The 25,042-nt window shown below is 54.7% G+C and overlaps 1 protein-coding gene across 3 annotated transcripts in view; it reads right to left on the bottom strand.

Annotated features, from left to right (window-relative positions):
- Positions 1 to 1,984: 1,984 nt before the first annotated feature.
- Positions 1,985 to 25,042, bottom strand: part of DUSP8 (dual specificity phosphatase 8) — a 40,259-nt gene continuing 17,201 nt past the window's right edge. For 2 of the 3 annotated variants that reach the window (XM_030949897.1, XM_030949898.1), the window contains 5 exons: positions 21,742 to 21,880; positions 5,076 to 5,242; positions 3,804 to 3,963; positions 3,494 to 3,617; positions 1,985 to 3,106 (listed from right to left, as the gene is read on the bottom strand). In XM_030949897.1, coding sequence (XP_030805757.1) covers positions 2,014 to 3,106; positions 3,494 to 3,617; positions 3,804 to 3,963; positions 5,076 to 5,242; positions 21,742 to 21,880 — 1,683 coding nt within the window. In that variant the 3' untranslated portion in view covers positions 1,985 to 2,013. Of the gene's footprint in view, positions 3,107 to 3,493; positions 3,618 to 3,803; positions 3,964 to 5,075; positions 5,243 to 12,546; positions 13,347 to 21,741; positions 21,881 to 25,042 lie in introns of those variants that run through there. The other variant, XM_030949899.1, reaches the window with a different exon arrangement.

Below are 25,042 nucleotides of genomic sequence, written 5' to 3'. Positions count from 1 at the left end.
AAAACCAGAAAAACTAAAGCCGGAAGAGAGCAAGGAGTCTCCAGGGAGACTTGCCTCAACTGCAAACACAGAGATGGCTGAGGAAGCAACGAGCTGAAGAGAGCAGCCCCTCCTCGTGTGATTACAGCTCCTCACGCCTCTGCTTTATGTTCAGTTTTAAACCTGAGATCATTTGGTTTTGTCACGGGTAGTTTGATTTAAAGATAGAAACGAATGACAAGAGGAAGAACAAGGGAAAGGGAGAGAAACCATGTGGACCCAGAAAAGAAAAAAAACAACACTCCAAGGATGACACAAGACAGAGACATGCACGAACACAGACCCCTGAGGTATCAGCTTTGCAAACTAGTGCGAGACAAAGGAGAAAGCGAAGAGAGCTGCAGGGAGAGATGTGCTTTGCAGTGGAGGCAGCTCTGTGCCTCCAGCTTCAGAAAGCAGCTTCTCAGCAATCCTGACATTGGGGTTTGGGGGCAAGAGCTTGGCCTCCCACCAGATGGGAGGAAGCAGCCAACCATCTCCAAAAATAAGTCACTTGTGCCCCTCCATGTGCTTGCAGAGCTTCATGTCTGGACAGCTTATCATCCGCTGGATAGAGGGGAGCTGGCCTGGAGGGCAACAGGAGCGGGAGAGTCCCGGCACCGGCAAACGCGCTGCCCCTGCGTTTCTCAGGTGTGAAACAAAGGACGTGGGAAGCCAGAAGAACTGCCACCCCCAAAGGGAGAGTGGTGCCCATACTTCCCAAGCAAGGTAGCTGAGGTGAGGGGGAGCTGAAGGGCTGGGGCAGGCAGGCAAGACACCTCCCAACAAGAAATCCCAACTACCACCAGCCTCCCATCCCTCCCTCTGCTGTGGCAGCTTCCGACGCCTTCCCCACGCAGCTGGAGGTGACATCCTGCAGCCTTCCATCCACTTCAGGTGACTGCCACCTTTCCCCCTCCAACAAGGATGGGCAGCCAAAAGGAGGGGAGGGGAGGAGAGGGGGTATGACTGGGATTGGGTGATGGCCAGGATGGAAACAATGCCTAGGATGGGATGATGGCTGGGATGGTGGTAATGGCTGGGATGGAGATGAGGAGAAACAAACAGAGACCAAGGTGGGAAGAAGAGGCAGCAGCTTCCAGAAGAGTTTTCTGGCTCAGTTTGTGTCATAAGAAGGTTTTATGGTTTGCTCATTTACTTGTTCATTTCTAGAAAAAGTGCCCAGAAGAGTCTCCTGTCCCCTTGTTGGTATGCCCAGAGAGAAGGGGGGAAATCTATGTTGTGGACATTAACTATAGAAGGAGCCACAGGCCTCAGATATTGCTTAGAAACTCGTATTTCAGATTTAAATACCATACACAGTAAAAATAGAGCTGAAAGTACCGCCCCACATTGTCTGCAAATCATTGCCAGAATGAACAGCTTCAATAAATTAAAAACAAAACAAAAAAATTGAAATATTATTTACGTCTCAATAAAAATTGCAGTAAAACCATTTACCTTTTCTTTTGTGTGTGTGTTTTCGGGTTTTTTTCTTTATATTATATATAATATATATTTATATATGTATAGGGCTGCTCCAGTGCAGCATTTTTAGGATACTTAGCCAGAGAAACACAGCGGAGCATGCTTAGTGCACCAGGGTGCAGGGAAGGGGCAGCTGTGGTCCCCCCTCCAGGTGCTGTGCCCCATCACCACAGCCAAAATTGCAATCCCTGCCACTTCCCCAACTCTTCCCACTTGAGTTTTAGGCCCAAATTTTGAGTAGGGGTCTCTGAGGGCTGGGGCGCCCTGGGGATGGGCGGGGAAGGACCAGGATGAGTGCAGGAGGGACACTAAGCATCCGCCACTATGTTTCCCGACTCTGGAAAGACTCATCCACCTTCGCTTCGGTTTCAGCGCTTGCGCTCCCGAAAATGCACGCGCAAGTATAAATACACCCCCCGACCCCACCGCCCCCCTTCCCACTCCCCCCGGCTTAAATATCCCCCCTCCCCAGCCCCGTCCCAGGTCTCCAGGCACCCCGGATGAGTGTCAGGACACCTCGATGATCTCCATGCTGCCCGAAAAGCTGGACTGTTTGCTGATTTTGCCCAGCTCTTCCCGAGCCCTGCCCTCAGACATGGTCTCCTCGAATTCCATCTGGCAGCTCCTTCGCTTGAATTGCTTCTCGGCGCCGGCCTCCTCATGCCAGCTGTGCCGCCCGTCCCGTGGCTCGGCCCGCGCCTTGTCCCTCAGTCTGATCTCGCACCCGGCCGCCACTGCGCCGCAGCCGAATGGCGGCGGGTACGGGCCGGCGCTGGGAAACAGGCCCCCGCCTGTGCTGCCGCCAGCGCTGCCGGAGTCCTTGCCAAAGTACCAGCCAGCCTCGCCCGAGGCAGCGCTGGGGGACTCCAGGTGCACCCCGTTCCAGGCATTGGTGGCGGCGCTGGGTGCGGAGGGCGGCTGGCTGAGCCGTGGGGGCAGCCCGTCCTCGGCACCAGGGCTCTTGCGTGTGGCGCAGGTCCCGCCAACGTTGAGGCTGAGCCCGTGGGCGGGCGAGCCCGCCGCGTGCCGGTGCTTCCGCCGCTGCCTCACCTTGGCCTCCAGCAGCAGCTCGGGCCCCGTGGGCCGGTCAGGGCTGTCCGCCCCTGGGGAGAAGGGGCTGAGGCTGCCCGAGCCCGAGGGGCTGTCCAGCTTGCAGAGTTTGGGGGCTTCCCCAGGTCCAGGGGGCCCAGGGGGGTCCTGCCGCACGCCGGGGGAGTAGGCAGACTTGATGTCCAGGGAGAAGGAGCGCTTCAGGCGGTTGGTGTCTTGGATGCGCTCGGAGGAGAGGTGCAGGCCATTGAGCCCCTGCTGCAGGGTGGTGGGTGACAGGACCTTTGGGGTCCCGCCCTGCCGCTCGGGGTCACTGGTGGGGGACACTGAGCCGGTGCTCCTCGGCACATCCTCGGCCTTCTCTGAGGTAGGTGTTGGGGGATGCCGGCTGCTCTCAGCCACCTCTGCCGGGTCCTGCTGCACGTCCCCCTCGCCCCAGTCGCCCTTGGACTTCAGGGCCTTGAGGAGCTTCAGGCTCCTCTCATACTCCAGGAGCTGGCCCAGGAAGTTGAAGTTGGGCGAGATGGATGGGCGACGGTCCTTAACAAACCTGCCAAGAGGCACAGACAGCCCCATTGGAGCTTGGTCCTTCAGCCGGCCACCCCTACTCTCTCAGCCTCTTTAGGGAGAAGAGGCATCATCAAGAACCTTCTGACCAGACCCTCCAAAGAAAAGGATCTTGGGGAACCATGGGGCTTTGAGATGCCTGAGGACTAGAGCTGGGACTGCCTCCCCACTCCCTTTTACCACTCCCAACCATTCCTTGTTGCATGCATTTTATGACAGGAAGTTTGGTTTGTTTTTACTGGAACCCAACCAAGGCAAGACAGAGCTTCAAGGAGCCCTGACCCTCTCCCTCTGCGCTTAGCCCGCTTTCCTTCCCTGGAGTGAAGCATACTGGCATAACCCCCCCCAGTACCCTCAAGGAAAAACTCACCTGTAAGCATCATCTGATGACATACCCATGGTCTTCATGATGTAGGCGATGGCAATGGTGGCTGACCTGGAGATCCCAGCCAAGCAGTGCACAATCACCTGGCAGCTGGACACCTTAGCTTTGTCTGGAGCATGGCAGAGGAAACAGAGAGAAAATGATGGTGAGCAAAATGGTTCTAGCCTTCCTCTCCAACCCTAAGCCCCTTTGTGTGAGAGGACAACAGCTGCTGCTAGCAAGACCAGGGAGGACAGAAGAGTTCAGGTTGTGAAGGCTGAGAATTGGAGGGTCTGCAACCATAGGAAAAGCTCACCAATGAATTCAATGGACTTGTCCAGCCAGGGAAGCAGCTTCTCACAGTAGTTGTCATTGACAGGAATGCGCATGAAGTGACTATCACAGATGAAGTCTGGCTTGGGACAGGAGTTGCTGGCATTTAGGACATAGCTTATCCCGTTCTGTGTCATCAGGTCCTGGTGGGAAAGAAGCCATCAAATGATCAGCTGAGTTCAGCCCTCACCATGTACTGAAGTCTGTCTTGCCATGCATGCTCCCTGCCTTTTCCCATCCCAGCATTTTCTCCTGTGGGTCTCCTAGCGCTGCCTTGGCCTAGTTGATGATAATACAGCAGAGACCAGCTAAAAAGGTTGCATCAATTTAGATGACACAGGTTTCAACCTCAGCAGATCTTTATTTTGGTCTAAGTAAAGTGATCAAGGCCAAAGACACCTGAAAAGGGTTTCCAGAGGGAAAAACCAAACAACCCCAGTACGAGAGGAATAGGCAATAGAAGAAAAAAAATTAGCAAAAACTCTGTCTGAACGCTATGAAGGTATCAGCTGAGGGAGAAAGGAGATATCTCACCAAAAGGGTGGAGTGAGTCACTGGTAGCACCGTACATTAACCAATGTGGCCAGAAGAAGCTCTGTCCATAGGCAACTGTGAGGCCTTGCATGGGCAATGCTTCTCTTCTCCAGCACATGGCCACATTGTGGGGATGGCAGAAAACACAGTTCCAAAACACAAACAAAACCCTCCAAGGAGGTGGGGAGGGAAGGAAACCATTGATTTTCCTGCTTGGCATTGGCTCCTCAAGATTTTGGCCCCAGGATTTCAGCCCTGGGTCTCCAGTGGCCCGTTCCTGCCCTTCCAGCAGGCTTGATGGAGCCAGTCCAGCTCCCAGGCTTACATTTTTGTCATTTTTTTCTTTAATTTCCTTCTATTCCCCGTACATAATTTCTCTCTCCCTCCTTTCTGTCTCCAACTCCAGTCTGGTGTGATGGTCCCTCTCCCTCCTTGCCTGCAATGGATGAGGATGCCTGGCTGGCTCCCTCATGGCTGCAGTAGGTGGATGCTTGGCGGCACTTTAACTACAATTCCTCTTTCTTTCTTCTCATCATTACTTTTCCTTTAAACAAAATTCCTTCCCTAGTGTGACATCACAGCACAGCCTTTCTGGCACCTTTTAAAGGGCACTGTGTGATCTTCCCACTGGGAAGGAGAGGAGTCCTTAATACCTTCACCCCTGTGCATGACAGGAGTCCCCAGTGGGACAGGGCAGAGTGTCCCCTCAACAGGGCTGTACCTTGTTCAGGACATCCTTCTGGGAGCCCAGGTAGAGATGTGGCAGGATGCGTGTGGGGCCAACGTTGGCCACAGGCAAGCACGGCTGGGAGATGCTCATCGGCAGGATGGCAGCTGGCTTCCCCTCACAGAGCCCTGGGAAGCAGGATGAGAAGGTGGCAAAGCCTCCTGTGGAGAAAATGGGGACATTGAGCTTGGAGCAGCATGGCTGAGGTCATCAGTAGCTGGCACCCCAAGGTCCAGGCTGGGGATAAAGTGGTGATAACCCTGCAGCCCTAAAAACAGAGTCTCCAGGGGCAACAAGCCAGCAGCCACCACCAACCAGTGCACATACATTGTGATGACCATGACACACACAGAAAGGAATGGATAACCAGCTCTGACTTTTCCCTGTCACAGCTGGATATTAATGCACATGTGAGGCATCCCACACCCTCGCCAATGAAGCTGGCTCTTCTCAACTTCACTCAGACAAGTAACAGGAAGAGACAGTCCTTTTCTTGGCTCCCTACTATTCTGAGGACAGGGTCACCTTTTGATACCAAAATCCATCAGGGCAGGATGATGACAAGCCAACCCACTGAGACACAAAGCTCCTGGGGTCTGGGAGGTCAGCCCAAACCTTTCTGCACCGGCTACACTTACACATCGTGATTTCGAGAGACGCCCCCTCTGCCCAGCCCTGCCAAGCCCATGATTTCTGACACACCATGGTGCCCAAATGGTACTTGCAGGCCACTGCTGTTTTTTGTGCTCTGACCTTGATGAATGTGACAGCAAGCAGTGTCCAGTTTACTGCACCAAGCTGCTGGGCAGTCACACTCAGCTTGAGCATCTTGAAGCCCAGTGTTGAAAGAACACCCTCAGCTGAGGTTGCAGTAGCTGGCATGTGATAGCCAGAGGTATTGTCACAGTGTCTGGCATGGTCAAAAGCCTGAGAGCCAGCCCTGAAAGCTTGAGCAGGGCTGCAAGCCTTGCCCTGCTTGCACAGCAGGCAGCAAGGAGAGCTGGAAAACGCCTGGTGCTGTTGCATGTCCTGCACAGTTGCATAAGAACACTGATCCTGATTTGCTCTCAGTTGCTGATCCTGTACTCCAGGATAGAGCCAGGTCTGGCTGGCAATGGCCTAATTCCACTCCCCTCCAGCTGAGGACATCTGGGTGGCAGCTTCATGCAATGGAGAGGAGCTTGAGTCATATCTGCCTCAAGTCTCCCTTGAGGTTTTCCCAGTTATGCGAATGAGCAGATGCAGATTGACATCACCAAAAGGGCAGAGAGGACTTGGGGGCTTGAGTGCCTTTGACTGTCAAAGGCACCAGTATGCTCCCATGAGATCCTTTTGAAAGCCCAAGTCTCTGGACCAAGCATCCTGAGAATCCCTGGCCCATCTCCACAGCTTAACAAGACCTTTTAACGAGACAGTCCCTCTCCCCTTTGCAAGCAGTGCAGCCTTGGCATATTCTCAATTTACCTTCTCCAGCACTTTGGCAACATTTCTGCTGATCCTCCTGGAGCACCCTTCTGGCTGCTGGTGTGGCACCCACACTCTAGAGAGGCATGACTGGTGCTGCACACAACCCATCTGACACGTTTGTGAGATGGTGATGGAGAAGCCAAAGCAGTGCACAAAATCATGCTCACACCACTTGGGAACATCCAAGGTCCTCCACCACACTCCATCTCAGCACCTCCTGGTGTCAGGTCCCACTGGCCTAAGGAAGAGGTGTCCTTCAACAAACCTCTTTCCTCCCCTCTGTTTTCTTGTCTGGCAGTTAACACACCTCCCAGCTTTAAAACCCAGTCAAGACAGGAGGGGTAGAGTTAAAGCACCTTATCTTTTCCAGCACTTCCTTTTCTCTTGCTCCCTCTGAAATGACATCACCCCTCAACTGGGACATTAAATCAGAGCAAAAGCAGGAGGCCCAGCACAGGTGCAGCATAGCTCTGGTTACTGCTCATCCCTGCACTGTGTCCCCATTGCCAAGGGCTGTCCATCACTAGCCAGGACTTTGCATGGACACATGTGACCTCCCTGCTTTGCCCTGTGCTGATGCCTGGGGGATGCTGGGGCAGAAACCTTTGGGAAGTGTTTCCTTCAGCTGCCCCTAGAGAAGCCTGCAGTACTTGAGTTTGAGTGGGGCAAGATCTGACCCCGGGCTTGTGTGAAACATGGGAATTTTTCTGAAGGAACACGGCACATTTTTGGGGAGCAGGACACACACAAACGCAGCCCCAGGGATCGGTGTCTGTTCTGGTCCATAGGTGCCCAACCTCTTGCACTCACTTACATCCATCAGGAGCTGCCCAGGCCAGTGGATGAGTTTGTATGGCTCTTTAAGGTGATCTCATAGTTCAAGCAGGTCAGGGCATGCTGCTCTCTGCCCATTGCCTGCGCCCACCACACTCAGCTGGCAGCAGATCCTCTGCCTGGGGAAATCCAGGCAGGAGCTAAGGGGGCTGTGAAGCAGACAGGGATGTCTGGAGGGTGGCAGCAGCACCCTCAGCTGCAGTGCCTACCTGGGCAGGCTGCCACAACTGGAGGATGCTGGCACCTGAAATGATGCCCATAGCTCAGCTCACTTGTCCTAAGCAAAGCCTCAGCCCTGTGTCCAGGAGTCGAGGCATGCTCCCAGTCCCCCTGTCCTCATCTCCCCCATACTTGCAGCTGCTGAGGGCAGTATGGGCTTGGGGGAAACCCTAGAGGTGGGGCCAGGTACTTGACAACATCCCAACATGGAAGCGACGCTCACCCCACCCTGCAGCGGCTGCTCCCGCGTGCCTTTCATTTTTAGAAAGTGAAGCAGCTCTTCAAACAATCCCAAAGGCAGTGAATGTCCCTGGCTGGGCTCCAACTGATACTTGGGCTTTCCTCCCCTCTATGCCCCAGGCCATGGATCCCAGGTTTTGCTGGGAGAGAGCAGCAGAGCACAGTGAGGTGAGGAGCCAGGGTACCACCAGTTATAGCCTTTCCTCTTTTATTCACAATGCTCATGCCAAGAGCACCATTCCTCTTGGCTCATATGGAATCAAGCCTAGGAAGGATTTGTATCTGTCATGGAGCGGGTCTTTGGGGATCTCTGGTTTCTTTTGGATGCTCCCCTACCCTCGTGAGGGGTTGCTGGGGAGAAGCTGGTCCTCCTGTGGCATGACCCAGTGAGCTGCTCATGGTTCCAGCATGGAGGGCTCTCAAAACCATTCTCTGGATAAAACACTGCCTGCCTGCCTACTGCAATTACCTGAGGCAGAGACAGTGCCCAGGAAGAAAAGTGGGAACTGGAAGGGAAGGGAATCAGAACAAAAGTGGAGATGCTTTCACTGCTGCTGCTGAAAATAGAGGAAAGAGGAGCCAAGAACCAGCATCAGGCAGGTTCTAGGAGGCCTAAGAAGGAAAAATCACCCTCCTGGAGATGAAAATCACTCTGAAGCACAGGGTGTTGCAGCAACTTAGTGCCAGAAGAGTGCAACAATGGGGACCTTGTATCTCTCTCACCCAAGGTTTCACTCACAGGGTACTGACCACCCTTCCACCTCCTGCTGTGTCCTGCAGAGACCCTTCTGGGCCAGCCCCCAGCCCTGCTCTGCATGGCCCTTCTGTCAAACAGAGGAGAGGGGAAAACACCACAACTTCTCCCCTATCCCCATCTCTTCCAGGCCCTTCCCTCTGCGCATTTTCCAGCTGAACATCTATGGTAGCCACCAGTGAAACTGGATTTATTGTAAGAACAGATGCTGCAGTGGAAGGCAAACAGCCTGGGAATCTCCCTGAGCCTGTCCATCAGGCTGGGGGAAGATGCCAGCAGCATCTCTGAGCAGGCTCCTGTGGTACCTGCACTGCTGCAATTGTTGGGAGCTGTGTGACTCCTCTCCTCCAGCAGCAAAGTGCACAGGGAGGAGGCTCTGCCCTCTGCCAGGCCCTGCACCAGTGCCTGCCTACGGCTGCAACCAAAGAGAACAAAAACAGACAGGGAAGGAGATTACAAGATGTAAGGACAGAGATGTTGCACTCCTGAGCTGGGACCCTGACACAGCTGGGGAACCCTCCACTGCCCTGGCTGTCACCTTCAGGTGGTTTTTGGGGACATCCTAATCATAGCTGGGTCATTGACAACATCGCAGGCAAAATCTGTCACCTGTGAGTTGCATTGTGCCCTTCTCTGCCAAGGCTGGGCAGCAGTGGTGGTGCAGAGAAGGTGACAGAGAGGGTGACAAAGTCCTGGCTAGGGACAGGGATGTGGTGTGGCATTATTTTCTTCTGGTGGTAAGCCTTAGCTTTAGGGATTTATAATCCATTAAGCTGCATGAGATGCTAACAGAGACAATGCTGAGGATAAAAAGAAAGGTGTGGGACACATGAAGCATGGATATCCCAGCTCCCTATTGTTCCCTGTGTCCCTCCCTGCACTGAGGCCATCTTTTGAGGCTGGAGGTGTAAAGTGGAGCTGGGGCTTGAGCAAGCTCTCACACCTTGCTCTGATGGCTGCAGTCTGAGCATTTATCTCCAGCCCCATGGACTCACCACCTCCTTCAGTGGCCTCTGAAAAAACCCAACAGCTCTGGCATTAGTGCTGTGCCCCACTGACAGTAAAAAGCTGCAAAAGGGCTGCCCAGGGCACCTTCCTCACACCAAAACTGCTCTTTAAGAGAGCCACATGCCTCTTGAACACCCCCAGCCCCATGAGTCTCATGGAAGTTCCCCTAGAGACACACCGAGCAGCATGTACTATTCAGCAGCCTCTCCTGTGCACTGCAGGCTCAAAGGTCCCCACCAAGAAACAGGGAAGAGGTGACATGTCACAACTGCTGTGCCATCAGTTTGCAGCAGCATGGAGGAGGGGATCCAGAGCTGGAAATCCTCCTTGGGGCAGCAGCTGCCACACCCCACTCCTCACCTTCAGCTGTCACACCGGAACCTAGAAGGAGACCTGCAGGGGTATTAAAGATGTGTTTTACAGCCCACCCTCATGGCTGCAATAACAAGAGGTAGAGAGCAGCAGCCGGAGCTGTTCAGAGAGCAGCTCCCCAAGCAGCTGCCAGAGGTTTTGCGGCAGCCCGCAGCCTCACCAAGGAGTTTCGCGCCTGTGCCTGTGCTGGAGACCCTCTGCCCCGCTAAAGCTCCTGGCAGCTGAGGGGGCTGAGAGAGGCCAGGCTCTGCCCAGCTCTCATTAAAATGTCTGCGGTGGCTGGGAGCTGCTGCCAGGGCGGCACGTGGCAAGGAGCAGCGGGGCATGCAAGCGAGCACGCGCCTCGGCTTGCTGCTGGAGCAGCCGCCACGCCGGCATGGCTCCCTCACTGCTGCGTTGTCTTGGTGGCCAGGGTGGTGCCTGGATACCCCCTCTCCATCAGCCCAGCCCCTTGGGGGACATGCTGCTCCCAGCACTCTGACCCATCCATCCCCAAGTGTTAAAGCACCTTGCTGAGCTGAGGTACAGCAGGAGATGACAAGAACTGGGGGGACCTGCAAAACCCCAGCCCTCACCTACATTATGCTTAGCCCGCTTATGACAATGAGCCTTAGTGCTCGGCCGAGCATCTCTGCCGCAGGTTGAATTGAAGGACAGAAAATGGAGGAGTCTGGCAGGCTGCACATCAACCCCCAGAGCCGCTGGGAAAATCCCTCTTTGCAGAACGCCATCTCCCTGGCTCTCGTGCTGGGTGGGAGCCTGTTGGAGCCGGCGGCTAAGCCGAGCGGGATGATGAAACACTGCTTACTGCCACCCTTACTCACTGTGCTCCAGGGAGCTCCGGGGCTTTGTCAGCATTTCCTGCTGCCTGGGACGTGTCTGAATTTTCCCTCTGCCTCCATCCTCACAGCTTCCCCGGGTACTGTAGTCACCTTTGATTCAGCCCATCCCTCCCAGCGATGCCTGATGCGGACACAGCCCATTTGCTTGCGCATCCTTCCCACAAGCCTGGTGAAATCCTGGTGCTCCTCAGCCTGCCCAGCTTCCCCTCTCCTGGCTGATGCTCTTTCGTGTCCCCCCATCTCAGTGCACTGGAGAGAGATGTCCAGTTTTCAATCAGTCTCTTTTTCCACTCCCCCAGTCTCCTGCCCAGGTTTTACCATCCCCTCATTTGGCACAAAATTTCATCACCCCACTGTTGGCTCGTTTTTGGTTTTTTTCTTTTTTTCCCCCAGGCAGTGGGGATGAGAAAGCCGATGAATCAGCCCTATTATGGATTCATGTGCATTCCCTGTTTCCCCAACGGTCACCCCGAACAGCCTCTGTCCATCTGCTGCTACAGTGCCCTGCTGCCTCCCAACCTGTGCCAGGCCCCCATGCCTTGCAGGCTGGTCCCAGAGCCTGCTCCCATTCTCCCAAAGAAACAGAAAACATCTTTAAAAAAGGAAAAGCAGCAGAAAGGAAGCCCTCCGCCTACACAACCACGGATGTACTCCTCGAGCTGTTGAGCTTGATTTTCCTCTGGTGACTGTGCCTGCTTTGGACCAGCCTTACTCGTTCTAAGTAAAGAAAAATGTGTCATTTCCAGGAGTGACTTATTACTAATGACACCATCACTGGGTTATGTGCTTCATGCCACAAAAACCTGTCAGGCACTTTTAGCAGCCTCCCATTTTAAGTGGTGATGGAGGGGAAGTTGCTTGATTCAACCCTTCGGTAATCTAGGTCATCCCAGGCTCGGCATATTTTTAAGCTGCTCCAGTTAATATCCCCTTCCTCCGCGTGCCCTTCGCCCTGTCACTGGGGGGTGTAAACACTGTAAAACCCCTTTCTGAAAGAAACCACCAAGACGGGCAGGCAGGGCAGTGCTGGTGAAGCGAAATGGCTCCGGCGGGCAGTGCCTGTGCGCGGGCAGCAGCGCAGCGCTCTGAGCCGATGGCCCCTTGTTCTCCGCGCCGTCCTCGCCCGTCCTTGCCCCGCGCACTCTCCTCTGCCCGGTGCCCCCCCGCCCCGCAACCCGGCGCCCGAGGGCGCAGAGATGCTGGCGGCAGATCCTCCTGGCTCCCACAGCTTTCCTCCTTCCCTTCTCCGCTCCGTCCGCGCCCTCGCCAAGCTCGTCTGGACGGCGAAGGGTTCCGGAGAGCCCGGAGCGGTCCCCGCGGCCAGGCAGTCTCACCGGCCCCCGCTCGGGTGGGAAGGCTGCCTAGCGCCGGGGCCGCTGCAGATGTTTCTGCCCGCTGCAGGCAGCCGCTCACCTGCCTGAAGGGGCTGCCCTCTCCGCGCAGCTCCCGAGCCAGCCCGGCCGCCTCCACCGGCGCTGCGCACATCGCCCCTAGCTGGGGACCGGCCATCGCTCCGCTCCGCTCCCCTCCGCACGCTCCCCGCTCGCTTCCATCTCCCCGCTCGCCAGCTGCCTGCGCTCTTTGTATAGCCAGCACCGCGCTCCGCTCCCCGCCGGCCGCTCGGCAAAGGCGATCTCCGGCCCCCGGGCAAAGCAGGGCTCCGGCGGCGCAGCCCCCTCTTCCCGCTCCGTCCCCATCGGAAGGAAAGCCGCCGGGCCGGCTGACAAACCTCTCTTGTCCCTGCTCTCCTTCATCCTCCGCACCCTTATTTTCAGCTTCATCTGCCCCTCGCGCATGTCTGTCCAGAACTGGTCCTCGGAGGGAGCAATCATTACATCCACGGGCATCCAGGCAGCTGGGCTGCGGCTCGCGGGGGCACCTCTCACCGTCGCCAAACAACAGCTGGCGGGCAAACAAAATACTAAAAAAACCAAAAAAGCGCCCCTGCAGCAGAGCAATGCCAGCCTCCCCCCGGCTCCAGCCTTCAGGCTGAAAAAATAAAAACCATCAAGAAAAAGCCGAGCGGGGTAGGGGGGCTCGGCGCAGCCCCCTCTCCCCCCCGGCCGCCCCCCTCTTCGCCACCCGCTGCAGCCCGAGTGAGCTCAGCCCGGGAGCAGCCGCCCCATCCGCCGCCGCGCTCGCTGCGCGCCCGTACCGCGCTCATAGCTAACGGGTCAGGCATGCGGCCGCATTCCTTACTCAGCACACAGACACGCAGCACAACGCCGGGCTGACATATGCTTCGCTCCCCGCTTAAAGGCGCAACCGCGATTTTCTCGCCTGCCCAAAGCCCCCACGCAGCGAGCGGCCGCGGCGGGAGATGGATCGCTGCACCGCGCCGGCTCTGGCCCCGCGCAGCTAGTATGGCACGGGAACGTGGTGGGAGGAAGCTCATGCCCACACCTCATTTTAGCACCTGCCGGGGCGGTGTGCGATCAAACCCCCACAACGAAAGGGGGATGCAGCACTGCACTCCATCCCGGCTCCCTGCTGCTCCTCGTACCGGGAAGGCACCCCACGGCTGCACACCCCTCCCCACAGCGGCTCCTGGCAGGACCAACATGCATCCCCTGGGCGAGGTTTAACTTTGAACCCCAGCACCAGGAAGGGCAACGCCATGATCTCAGTTTCCCAAGAGGGAAACTGAGTCACAAAAGATTAAATGACTTCTCCGGGGCTCTTTGGTGCAGGGCAGAGCTGGGGACGAGACAGCAGGTCCCTAATGAAGAGCTCATCTTGTCCCTTAATGTCTCCACTGAAAGCATCACCCAGGAGGATGCTCATCCTGGAGTGGTCCAAAACAGCTGACAGTGAATGGGTCCCAACAGCTGGCAGGAAAAGGGGCTGCTGGCACTGGGCTGCTCACACCTGTGCATGGCCATGTCAGATGGAGATATCTGCCCGGTCCCAGCAAAGCAGGACCATGCTCTGGAGGAGATGGCCCCTCTGCCAAAGCCTCCTCACGAGCAAAACTCCAGCAAGAGGGGACATGTAGGAATAGCCTTTCCTGGTCTCACTGGGGGGTCTATCCATCTCTAGGGGCTTCTGAAGCAGGTGGGGAGTGATGTATTTTCTTCTTTGCATTTGTTCTGCAGGAGAAAATTACTTGTCCCCCGCTTCCCACCCGCAGAACTCCTTAATACATCTCCACACAGCTCCTTACGAGTTTATTGCTCTGAGCCCAGGCCTCCAGAAAATCATTCAGGATTATAGTAAGCGGGGGAGAGAAGGGGGGGGCATGTATTGTGCCTTTGAAAATCTGAAGCTTTATGGGCTGAAAAACCCCAGGCTGAGCCATATGTGAGTGACTTCAGTGTTTTTCCTTTGAATGACATCACATGAGATGAGGTCATTGGCATTAACTAAGTGCTGTCTCCTCCCCCCCACCCCGAGCGGAGCCAGCCTCCTAACGAGCCTTGTTGTTGTAACAAATATGGTTTGATTATTATCAGATGTGGGTCAGAGGTTGGATAAAATTCAAAGCGTGCTCCAACTAGGCTGGAAGAGAGAAGCAGCCTTCCCCCACAAGCCGTGCTCGGGAAGTGATGACCACAGCACGTCCCCAGGGGGATCTGTGGTCCCCCACATTTGCCACCACTGTCACTACAAGGGAGGGAGCATGATGCTGGTAGCCAGTGCCAACGCCTGCCAGGGATGGAGATCCCTCTGTGTCCCACTGCCACTGCCCCAGCAGAAGTTTACCCGGGCTGGTGGGTGATCCAGCTGTGACATGCTCCGGTGGCCATGGCTGGGGGTCTACTGGGGGGCACCTAGTCACTCTGCTGGGGTCACTGGGTCATGCAGGGGCAGTGGGCAAGGGGGATGCTGCAGGATGCATGTAGTGAATTAGGCGGTGCAATACTGCCCCTGACCCAGAGATACACAAACAAAATTTGCCTTTTCTCGCTGCCCTTCTGGTTGTCCATCCCTCTCAGGTTTCCAAGAGCCCTGGGCACAAGTTATTTTGGTAATGTCAGTGTCCTTCATGATGTGTTTGGACTGAGATTTCAGTTCAGAGCTCCTGGGAGCACCAGGTGGGAAGCTGGGCATGACACCACCAAGTAGACCTCAATGCAGGAGGCTTACCAGCGTCCCACAGCCCTCTCATCCTCAGCAAAAGACAAACAGATAGCCAGCAGCCCCCTTCCTCCTCCAGTGTGAAGCCCAGCCACATGGAGATGCCACCTGCAGCCACCATTCCCCAGGCAGCATCCTACTCTCTGCTCTCTCCCCATTTTCTGCACCCTTTTGCCAAAACCAGTATAGGGGCTGGCACCTGGGGCAGGGGGCAGCTGGCAAGCAGAGGGATAAAAGGCAACATTCATAGCGCAGAAATACATTCCATCTATCAGCTGCTGCTCCTTGTCCCTTTTTCCCAGGTGCTCCTCCTGGCCAGGATGTCACCCATCCTGCCTCCAGCCCCCATTTATCAGACAAGAGGTGCATCACCCAGGGAGAGATGCCTAGCCTAGTCAGCCTCACTTCACTCCCATTGCCACAGCACTCACTGGAAAAACATCTGCTGCAATGGCTTGGAGAGACTCATGTAATCCTCCTGCAAGAGCAGGGAGCAGGATGAGTTCCTGTCCAGCACCTACATACCCTGTCAGGACAGTGCCTATAGCCTGGCACAAGGCCAGCTGGGCAGGGCCAGCGGTTCCTCTCTCCACCCAGCACTGGGACCTGGTAATAATTGCCAGTGACGACCTTTTGCAAGCACGCAGCACAGGCCCAGGGAGAAGGGGGAGGCAGATGAGGGGAGGCAGATTTCTCAGAAGGAAGGAAACTGTAACTGGGCAGTGGCCCCTGCCCATCAGGATCTCTTACTGGGAAAGTTGCCTTCCTCCCCTTGACCTTCCAGAAATGAGAAATGAAATTACACAGCAGTTTTCTAAGGCACAGCAACCAGAGGGCTGCTCTTCCCTACGCCCCTTCTCCTCTGTCCCACTCTGCCTTTGACCCTTTTGCTTGCCTTTTCTGGGTCCAATGGTTAAAAAACACGGCCAGAGGGGGAGGGGAAGCTCCTCAGGGTAATTATAGAATCGGGAAAACAAGTTGTCTGACGACAGCGTTGCTAAACAGGGAGGTTTAGAGCATAGGTCTGGAATACAATCAGCCCTGCACATACGTGACCTGGCTTAACCCCTCCCAGGGATGCAGTCACTGCTCCAGCCGGGCCCAAAGCCTCCCAGGCATCTCCTGCTTGTGGCTCAGGGTGAGAAGGGGGCACCTTACTCTGCCTCTGTGCCTTGGACTGAGGAGACTGGGAGCACTCCCTAGGGCACCCACCAGGCTGGGTGTCTGAAGCTGGATGCCAGCACCCACTGAAGAGGGGCTAGAGGGCAAGAACACACAGTCCTGCCCTGGCTAAAGTGGTCCCAGATGGCTTTGCTGTAGGAAAGGAAGCAACTCCTCCAGGGATGTTTTGCATGAGAGGAAGGGAGGTTCAGAGAGTTACCTAAACCTCCAGGATTGTAAAAATCACAAACCCTGGTATTCCCATTTGATTTTTTAAAACATGCATTTCCCTCTAGGCTGGTATCAGCGTACTACCTCCAATCCTCAGGACACTCATAAGAAAAACATCACCACAGGCAATCCCCATGCACCTCACCACCTACAGCCTGAAGAAAAGATGGATGTAAGCCCCTGCACAGCCCTTCTTATCCTTCTTCCATTCCTGACTATCATGTGGGCAATTTTACATGAAGAACAACCAGAATCCCCCTTCACATTATTTACAAAGCTGGTTCTTCAAAACTCCCAAGTCTGGGAAAAGCAAGAAATTGAGAGTCCTATGGGAGCTCTTTTTCCTGTCTCATCCCACTCCCATATCCTCCTTATTCATACCCACGCTCCTGCCAGCTGAGCATCTGCTTCTCTGGGTTCATCACAGTATGCTGTGGGATGGAGATGGCCACAGGTGGACAGAGGTGCTTGCAGGAGGTTCAGAGACAGTAACCAGACTTAAAGGAAAATCTTGTAGGTACATCTGATGGATTCATGCCAGTAAGTCCACAAGTGCTCTTAGACATTACAGCCTGAGGGTACCTGAAATAGCCCTAATGCTTGACCTCCAAGGGCACCTTCAGGCCCATGTACTGAGCAGAGGCTCTGCTGGAGTCAGGGGACAAAACCCACCAGCTAGTGCATTCTGCACATGCTGTGTCTCCAGCAGACACACTGACAGCCCAAACTCAACAGGTGAAATCGTGATGCTGTGCAGAGTGGGTGATGAGGAACGTGACCATCAAATCACCAGCTGCACTCAGGTCCTGCCTCCCCATTCCCATCAGACAGCTTGTGACTGACAAACCCTGAGATTTGCTAACCTGGTTAGAGCATTGTGCTAGTGACACCCATGGGTTTGAGAGCTTGATTCCTGTATGGGTCATTCACTTAGAGTTGGACTTGATACTTGTGGGTCCCTTCCAACTCAGAATATTCTGTGATTCTGTGACCAATGTGTGGGTATTTGGGGTATTTTCTTCCTTAGGTTTTAGTTGTTTTTTTCCTTACATCGAGTTTATAAAGCTACCTCAATCCTGGTTCTGGATCTTGCTAAGCTTTTATCTTCAGGATATGCCATGACAACCTTTGGACGCACATGCTGCCACTCCAGCTTCTGAGACCAGACTGAAGAAAAGTCCCCTCTGCTCTGCCCTGCCTCTGCCCTGCTTTCACACCTGCCTAGCTTGGCTTTTTTCATTCATCTCTTCATTCTCCAGCCCAATATGTTTCAAGAGGAGCAGGCAGCAAGGGCATGTGTAGCTGGCATGTGGCTTCTCACCAACATGACATGAGAAAGCATCATGGAATTTTCAGCCAAGGATGAGCAAAGCCATGTTCAGTCACCCTGATGTTTAACCTCTTTTTAGTGCTGTCCCTATACAGAAAAAAAAGGAAAAAATAAAAAAAAAAAGAAAAAAGAGAAGTGTTTTTTCTTTCCTTCTTTCATTTTTTTTCTTTTTTTTTTTAATTAAAATAATCTATCTTTGAGTCCTTGTGTCTAAAATAATTCCAGCCAGTGCTTCAGTGCTAAACCCACTCATGCCTGGGCAGCCCAAGTCAGCTCCTGCAATGGAAATCCCCTTTCCTCTCTCACTACTTCTTTTTGCCTGCGGCAAAGTCACCTGTCTTTGGTAGATTCCCCAAAATCCCCAAATCTCAGCCCCCACCCAGATGACTGCAGCCATGCAATTACAGCTCTGTGCAGCCGTGCTGGAGGGCCATGGCACCGCTGGGCTGGAGAGCCCTGGGTCACGGCCAGCCGGCTCACTGAGGAGGATGGCTAGTGAAGGGCTGGGAGGGATTTGTCGCTGATGATATTGTTACATTCTTTCCGAATCCTGGGAGTAAACAGACGCTCCAAATTTAGAAAGAACAGGACTGGAAAATTTAAACATTCCTTGAAGAATTGGTACAAAAGCGGGGGAAGGGGGGGCGCTGAAGATGATCTCACAGGCGCTCCCGAGCCAGATGAAAAGCTCATGACTGGAGCTCAGAACGCAGTTGAGGGGCCTGTTTCAGGTCGGAGGCGATATCGCAACAGAGAAGCTCCCCCAGCACATGGAACTGAGCAAAAAGAGCCTCTGTTGGGCAAGGCGGGTCCCAAGCCCTGCAGCCCAGGCTGTGGGGCCGCCACTGCTGGCCACTCTGCCGTCCTGGTTTTATCTCCAGCTGGCACACGGCTTCCAGCTGAGCCTGGTGCTCAGCTAAGGACCAGGAGTAGGGACAGGATGGGTGACTGAGCATCATCTGGACCAGCATCCCAAGCCCTCAGCTGTCACTTTTAGCCACTGAATAGGAGTAGAAGAAAATCTCCACACTGCCCGCTGCAGCTGGACAAATGGAGAGGAGCTGGTGAAGCTCAGCACCCACACCACAGCACCACACACAGCTCTGGACAGGCTCCCATACCAGAGCTGGCACATGGGAGCTGTCAGGGAGCAATGGAGCCAGACTGCTGCTGCTGCTGCTTCATAAGCAGATAATGCCTCTTAATAAAAACCAAGCGGGTGATTACAAAGGGGAAGAATAAGGGAGGAAAAAAATAGGAAAAAAAAAAGACAAAAAAGGAAAAAAAAAACAGAAAAAAGCAAAAAAGCAAGGGTTTGTGCTGAAGTAAACAAAGGTTAAAGAACAGTCAGGCTCCTGCAGGAATAGCAGAGCTGGGCTGGGAGGGAGGGGGCATTACGTAATGCAGGAAAAATGTTGGCTCCATTCAGTTTTCCACCACTTCATGTGATGTCAGGAAAACCATATAAATCAACAGTCTTTCTGCTCCCACGGATGGAGGGCAGCAAGCAGCACTATTTATACTTACACAATTAAAAAAAAAAAGAAAAGAAAAAAGAAGAGAAGCTGATGATTTCCAAGACTGGGAATAATTGACTCAGATTCTTCCCTGCCAGCCACTGGAATTGCTGCTTCTGGGCTGTTAACCCTTGAGGAGTCCCTGGCACCAGTCCTGCCACCCCCAGCTCCCCTGTCCTCACCCATCAGTCTCCATCAGCTGCTTCAAGGGTCAGAAGGTTGCTGGCCTGAGGTGAGCAGGAACAGCCAAGCCTGGTGTTTGCATGAGATGGGGACACGGAGGCACAGACCCCAGCATCTGCTGGGGCTGAGAGAGCTGGGCAGCACAGAGGGGCTGTGCAGGGCTGCCACACCGAACTGGGGACCCCCAGGACAGCTTCCCTGAGGTAATGGCACCCACTGAGGACAGGCTGAAATATTCCCAATTTTGGGATTGCCAACCCACTGGGGTCACAAGGCACCTCCAAGGAGAATGCAGACACTTCTGAGACACCAAATGAGTTGGGGCAGGACTAGGTGCTTGAGGCCAGAGTGGACAGACCGAGGGGTTAAACCCCACAAGGGTTCAGAATCAGGCCCACTCACACATCCTGCCCCAGACCCCCCAAGCACTCCAGAGCTGTCTCTACACCAGCCCACTGCTGCCCACAGCGCAGGCAGGAGGAAGCTGTGCCTGTCAGCAAGCGTGCCCAGCCTCCCCTGGATGCTCTGCACAGCCATTCCCGTCATGATTTCCATGTGAAACACCGCCGCCATGACCCAGTGTTCCACATTTCAGCTCCAGCTTTTCCCCCTGCTGGTGGCCCGCGTTCCACATGAGGCTGAGGCCCTGCTGCGCTTTTAATTTGGGAGGCTTGAGCTCTGCTTGGTGCCTAGCACACCCAACTCCTGCTTGGGGCTCCCAGAAGGATGGAGATGGCTGTCCTGATGATGGAGGAGGCGTGTGCCCAAGTGGGGGACAGCAGGTTTGCTGGCAGGGGTTTGCTGGTGGCGTGCTGATGGCTGAGGGGGTGGCAGTCTGCTGGAGCATGCTGTGCATGCAGCTGGGGGGCACTGGCACTACGAGGCTCCCCCAGGCCTCCGCTGGCCTTAAGGCAGGAAAAGGCTCCGGGGTTTTCAGGGACACCTCACGCAGCCCTGTCCAGCTCCAGGAGGACTCGGTGGGGCGGGGCAGGGGTTTGCAGCCAGCACCCAGCTCCGCTCCTCACCCAGCCCTGGGAAAGTGGCAGCAGGTTAGGGGGTGCTGGGTGACACCACCAAGGCTATTTCCTGACCCATCCCCATGACTAAGCAGGTTCCTTCCCAGATGCAGCTGCATCTACCACTTCCTTCTCCTGCCAAGCTGTGCCCTAGTTTATGCCACAGCGACCTTGGAACCGCAGGCACAGCTACTGAGGCAGGCCAGGGACTGCCACAGCCAGCTCAGGGAGGCATCCTCACGCACTGGCCTCAGCAGAGCTCCTGCAACCCAGGCCACAAATAATTAGTTTGACCATGATTTTGTGTAGTCCCTGCTTGGTTTTGTTGGTAGAACCTGAGGCCAGGGGGTTTAATCCTGCTGTTTCTCTACTCTGTTCTCTCTATCACAATGCAGCTGCTGTAATTCAACAGCACTTACCCCTGCCTTGCATGGGCAGGACTCCCTGAATGCCACTTGCCTGTGCTACCTTCCCCCCCACAATTACCCTTCCCAGTGTCTGTCAGTCTGCAGGTGTGGCAGTTCCCTGCATCCCTGTGGTGTCCCAAGGCACAGAGGTTGGGGCCCTCTGCCTCAGCCCCAAAACAGTACCCAATTGCCACAGGATGAGGACAGGATTGAGGGACAGAGGTGATTCCCATCTCTGTGCTTTTGGCACAGCTCAGTGGGACTGAGGGTCTGCAAGGGCAGTGCCTGCCCACCCATCTGTGGGCGGAAAGCTCAAAGGCAGGCAGCCATCAGGGCAGATGCCTGGCTGTCCCAGCCAAGGGGAATCAAAGGCATCTTCAGCTCTCCCTCAGAGAGTTCCCTGCCTCTCTTCTCCTCTCTGTTGGGCTGGAGCTTTTCATTCATCAGTCACCTGCCCCACTGCAGAAGGGCTGTAATTAGGGCAGCACGTGCCTCCTCCTGCCTGCACATTTGTGCCCGGAGAGCATCATCTCCAGCAGACCCTGACTCACTCAGGGATGACCCTCTGCCCCTGCCATCCTTCTCCTTTCCAGTACATCCATGGATTTCTTCTCCTGCCCTCCCTTTAACAGCAGCAAGAGGGAGCAGAGTGCCTGAACTGGGTTTGTTCCTTGGCACACTGACCAGGGATGAAGCAACGCAGGGATGGGAGAACAAAGGGCAGCTTTTGGATGGCTGGATACATGCCACCACAGCTCCTCTGTACCCTCCTCTTTCATTCACCCTGGCTGCTGGTGAGATGGACAGTGCAAGGAAAGAGGGCATGGGGAAGACCCAGTGATGCCAGCGTGGGCTGAGCCTCCTCAGCCTGCATGCAGGGCTGCCTTCCTCCGCCACAGCCACTGGTGGCCAGGGAAGTGGGTGCACATGGACACAGCTCCATCACTCCAGGCTAAGGGCATGAGTGCCCCTAGAGATGCAGCGGTAACCCAGGGCTCCTACCTGTGAGGATGGAGACGCTGTGGAAACAGCTGTCCAACTTGCCCAGGAGGATGGAGAGGAAGCTGTCAGCAGCCAAGCCAGTGACGTCCCGTGTGCTCTGGTCATAGACCACCACGTCCTGGTGGTCCTCCGCCTCCACCTGCAGGGTAGCAGCAAAAAAAGGGGCATCAGGGAAATGGACTGAGCACTGAGGATTCCACAGCACCGTGGGAAGCAAAGCTGAATTTAGTGGTCACACAAGCAGGAAATTCCAGCTCCACACCGTTTCCACAAGCTGGTTTTGACCACCAAACGGAGTGTCCAGCCAGGCTGGGACTCTGCTCCATGGCTGCAGGCGAACGTGTCAGTAGAGGAGCCCACTGGTGCACTCTCCTCAACTACAAGAGCTTTTGAGCATCCTACCCAGAAGAGGGTCACTCCTCCCCATTGCCCACCCTCAGCTTGCTGTTACTTAACTGCGTCCCAGAAATCACCACAACTCCTTCCACCACTTCCTCCCCAGCCAACTTTTGCCCTCAGACACTCCTCCTCAGCCTGGTGTCACAGGGACAGGAACACAGGGATTTGGGAATGGTTCTGCAGATAGGGGTGCTGCCAGCACAGCCCTTGGGCTGTGGCTGGAGTCAGTGGGGGCTGGATCAACAGCTCTTCAGGGCTCAGCCTGGGGATACCTTGCTACTGCATGTCACCCCAAACCTGCAGATCACCCCTAAGGGCTGAAGAAAAGGGAAAATCTCTTATTTTGCTTAGTGGATGTCCCAGGTGATGCTCTTTCTTCCTTTTGTAATGTGTGCTGGGGCCTGCACACTGCAGGGATAAACTGGGAAGAGCAGAAGGAGCTCCTGGGCTGCTCCCACGTGATTTTACATACCACAAACTGCACCTAGCTGCCCACCACTGCAGGGATAAACTGGGGCAGGTGAGATGATGGGATAACCTGCAGGTACACCTGGTGATGACTGGATTGCAATGAGAGCACTCAAGGCACAGCCAGACACTCCCATACCTACCTGAAGGTCCATGCACCAAAAGGAGATAAAAATCCTCACAGAGGCATAGCTCAGCTCATCTGCTGAAGAGCTGGGTGTAGGGCACACACCTGCGCTGAGAGCACCTGCCCTTCCAGCCGGCAGGGTAAGGCACATCCATCATATCATGGGAGAAGGGGGAGGCAGCAGAAAGCAGGGAAGGAGGGAAAGTATGCAAGCTGCTCTCTTCTCAGCAGCTAGTGCTGGAGCTGCCCATTGGCCACCCTGTGCCAAACCCTCTCCAAAATGTCTTTGGGAGACCACTTGAAGGTACCACTCATGGACACCTGCCTCATTTTGCTGTCTCACTGCCAAGCCCTATCTCACCACCAGAGCAGATTCTGTTGCTGTTATTATTAATGCTGCTTTCACACCCTGCTGCAGGTGCTTCCCTGCTCAGCAACGTGAGCACCATCCAAATAAAGCTGCAGGGAGCACTGATTTAGCTGAGCTCATCAGATCTCTGCGCCACAGCGGAAGGACAGCCCCGCACCGACAGGAATCCCCGTCGGGGCACCACGCACAGCTGTGCTCCAGGAGGGGCTCACAGGACACACCTGTCCCCAGCCTGGCACCAGGGACTGCAAGGCAAACTGGCCCCATGGCTCAGCAGCATGACAGGAGGCATGAAAGGGCAGCATAAGAGGGAAGAGAAAAGGACATGGGAATTCTAAAATAAGACACTGAAAAATGACTGGAGCCACCTGAGATAAGCCAGATGAGGATCTACTCCAGCATCTTTTCCTCAGCCAATCCTGACACAGGACTTTTGTGGGAGGTCATGCAAGCACAGCTGGAGGGAAACATGCTGGCTGTCAAGCTGGTTCAGAACTGGGAACCTACCAGTCTTCAGCAGCTGCCTAGCCCTTCAAGGCTCCCCAGCACATTCCAAAGACCCAGGTCTCACCCTGAAGCCCCATGCCAGCAAAAGCATCTTTCCCCAAAAGAACAGTGAGGCGGGAACCACTCTGCAGTGGGGCAGGGGCTCATCCCAGCTGCACAGTCCAGGCTGAGGAGGCTGCAGGAGAGATACCAGCTCTGGCTGAGCAGCATTATCCCACAATAGGATTTAGTGTTTCCTCCACACGGGAAGGCTTTGTTTGGGCCATTACTGCAGGGTTGCTGTGCGACGGCAGAGATGTGCAACACGGTTTACATCTTATTAAAGTTATAAGGTTTCACTCAATGTAAATGCCAAACAAGTGCTGGCCTCACATGGCCTGGCTGCAGAAAATAAATACCTGGCTTGCTGAGGTGAGGATACCTTCAGGAAGGTCCTGAGGAGCCCTCATGGAGCATACAAGGATGCACTGGCATCCCAGCTCCTCACCACAAAGAGAAATAAGATACAGACGTTTAATCAAGCACATGGGTCTCCCATTAATCTCATGCCCTTCTGAAACACCCCATCTCTGGCTTTAAATATAGGGAGGCTAAAAGCTAACTGGGCAGAGGAGGGTAAAGCTGAAGAGATGCTCCATACTAGATTCCTGTTTCTGCCAGGTCCTGGCATAGGACAGGGACATAGCTGAAAACAGAGGTATTCTTCTGAGAAGCAACACTTTCATGGGGGTTGCTGTCACCCCAAAACTGCTGAAGTAACCCCAGGCATCACCCTCCAAACAGGGTCCCCACATCCATCTAGCACGGGACAGGAGGGCCAGGATGAAGCAAGTCTTTTGGCTCTAGATAGATGTTGAGTGGGGCTTGCAAACCCATGCACGCCTTTGAAAAGCTGCTGGCCCACTCCAGTGCTGGAGGTGCCCCAGAGCAGCTCCCCAAGAACAAACCTCCTCCCTGCTAAAATCCTGGCTGGAGGGATATGACCAGCCAGCAGCCAGGACCACCTGGCCAACAGCTCCAACCAAACCCCAGCTGAGAGCATCGATTCATTGCCTTTGTGCCAAGCCCTGTGCCTCTCATCACTGTCCCCACTCTGGCTGGAGGTAACTCCCACATGGACACCACTCCCCAGCACTGCGTGGTTAACACAGCTTGGGTCCCAGCTCTGTCTCTCTCCAGCTGCCAAGCAGGGATAATGATGCTCTACAGGTGATCCAGGCTAAGATAAGAGTGAGCTATTATTATTATCCCAATTACTACTGACATCTCAGTCACATATTGTTTCAAAACACAGTGAATCACCTCACTGAAACAACAGGGCTTCCATCAACATAAAGAGCAGCCAGGCACAAGGCTCAAAAATAAGCCCCAGCTTTCCCTCAAGCAAAACAGCTGCTTGCAGAGCCAAGCTCCTAATGCCAATAAATAAA

The sequence above is a fragment of the Camarhynchus parvulus genome, chromosome 5 (genome assembly GCF_901933205.1).
Source record: "Camarhynchus parvulus chromosome 5, STF_HiC, whole genome shotgun sequence".
In the NCBI taxonomy this organism is placed as follows: Eukaryota; Metazoa; Chordata; class Aves; order Passeriformes; family Thraupidae; genus Camarhynchus; species Camarhynchus parvulus.
Note: the sequence above shows the minus strand (reverse complement) of the source record. Positions and strands in the feature narration are given on the sequence as shown.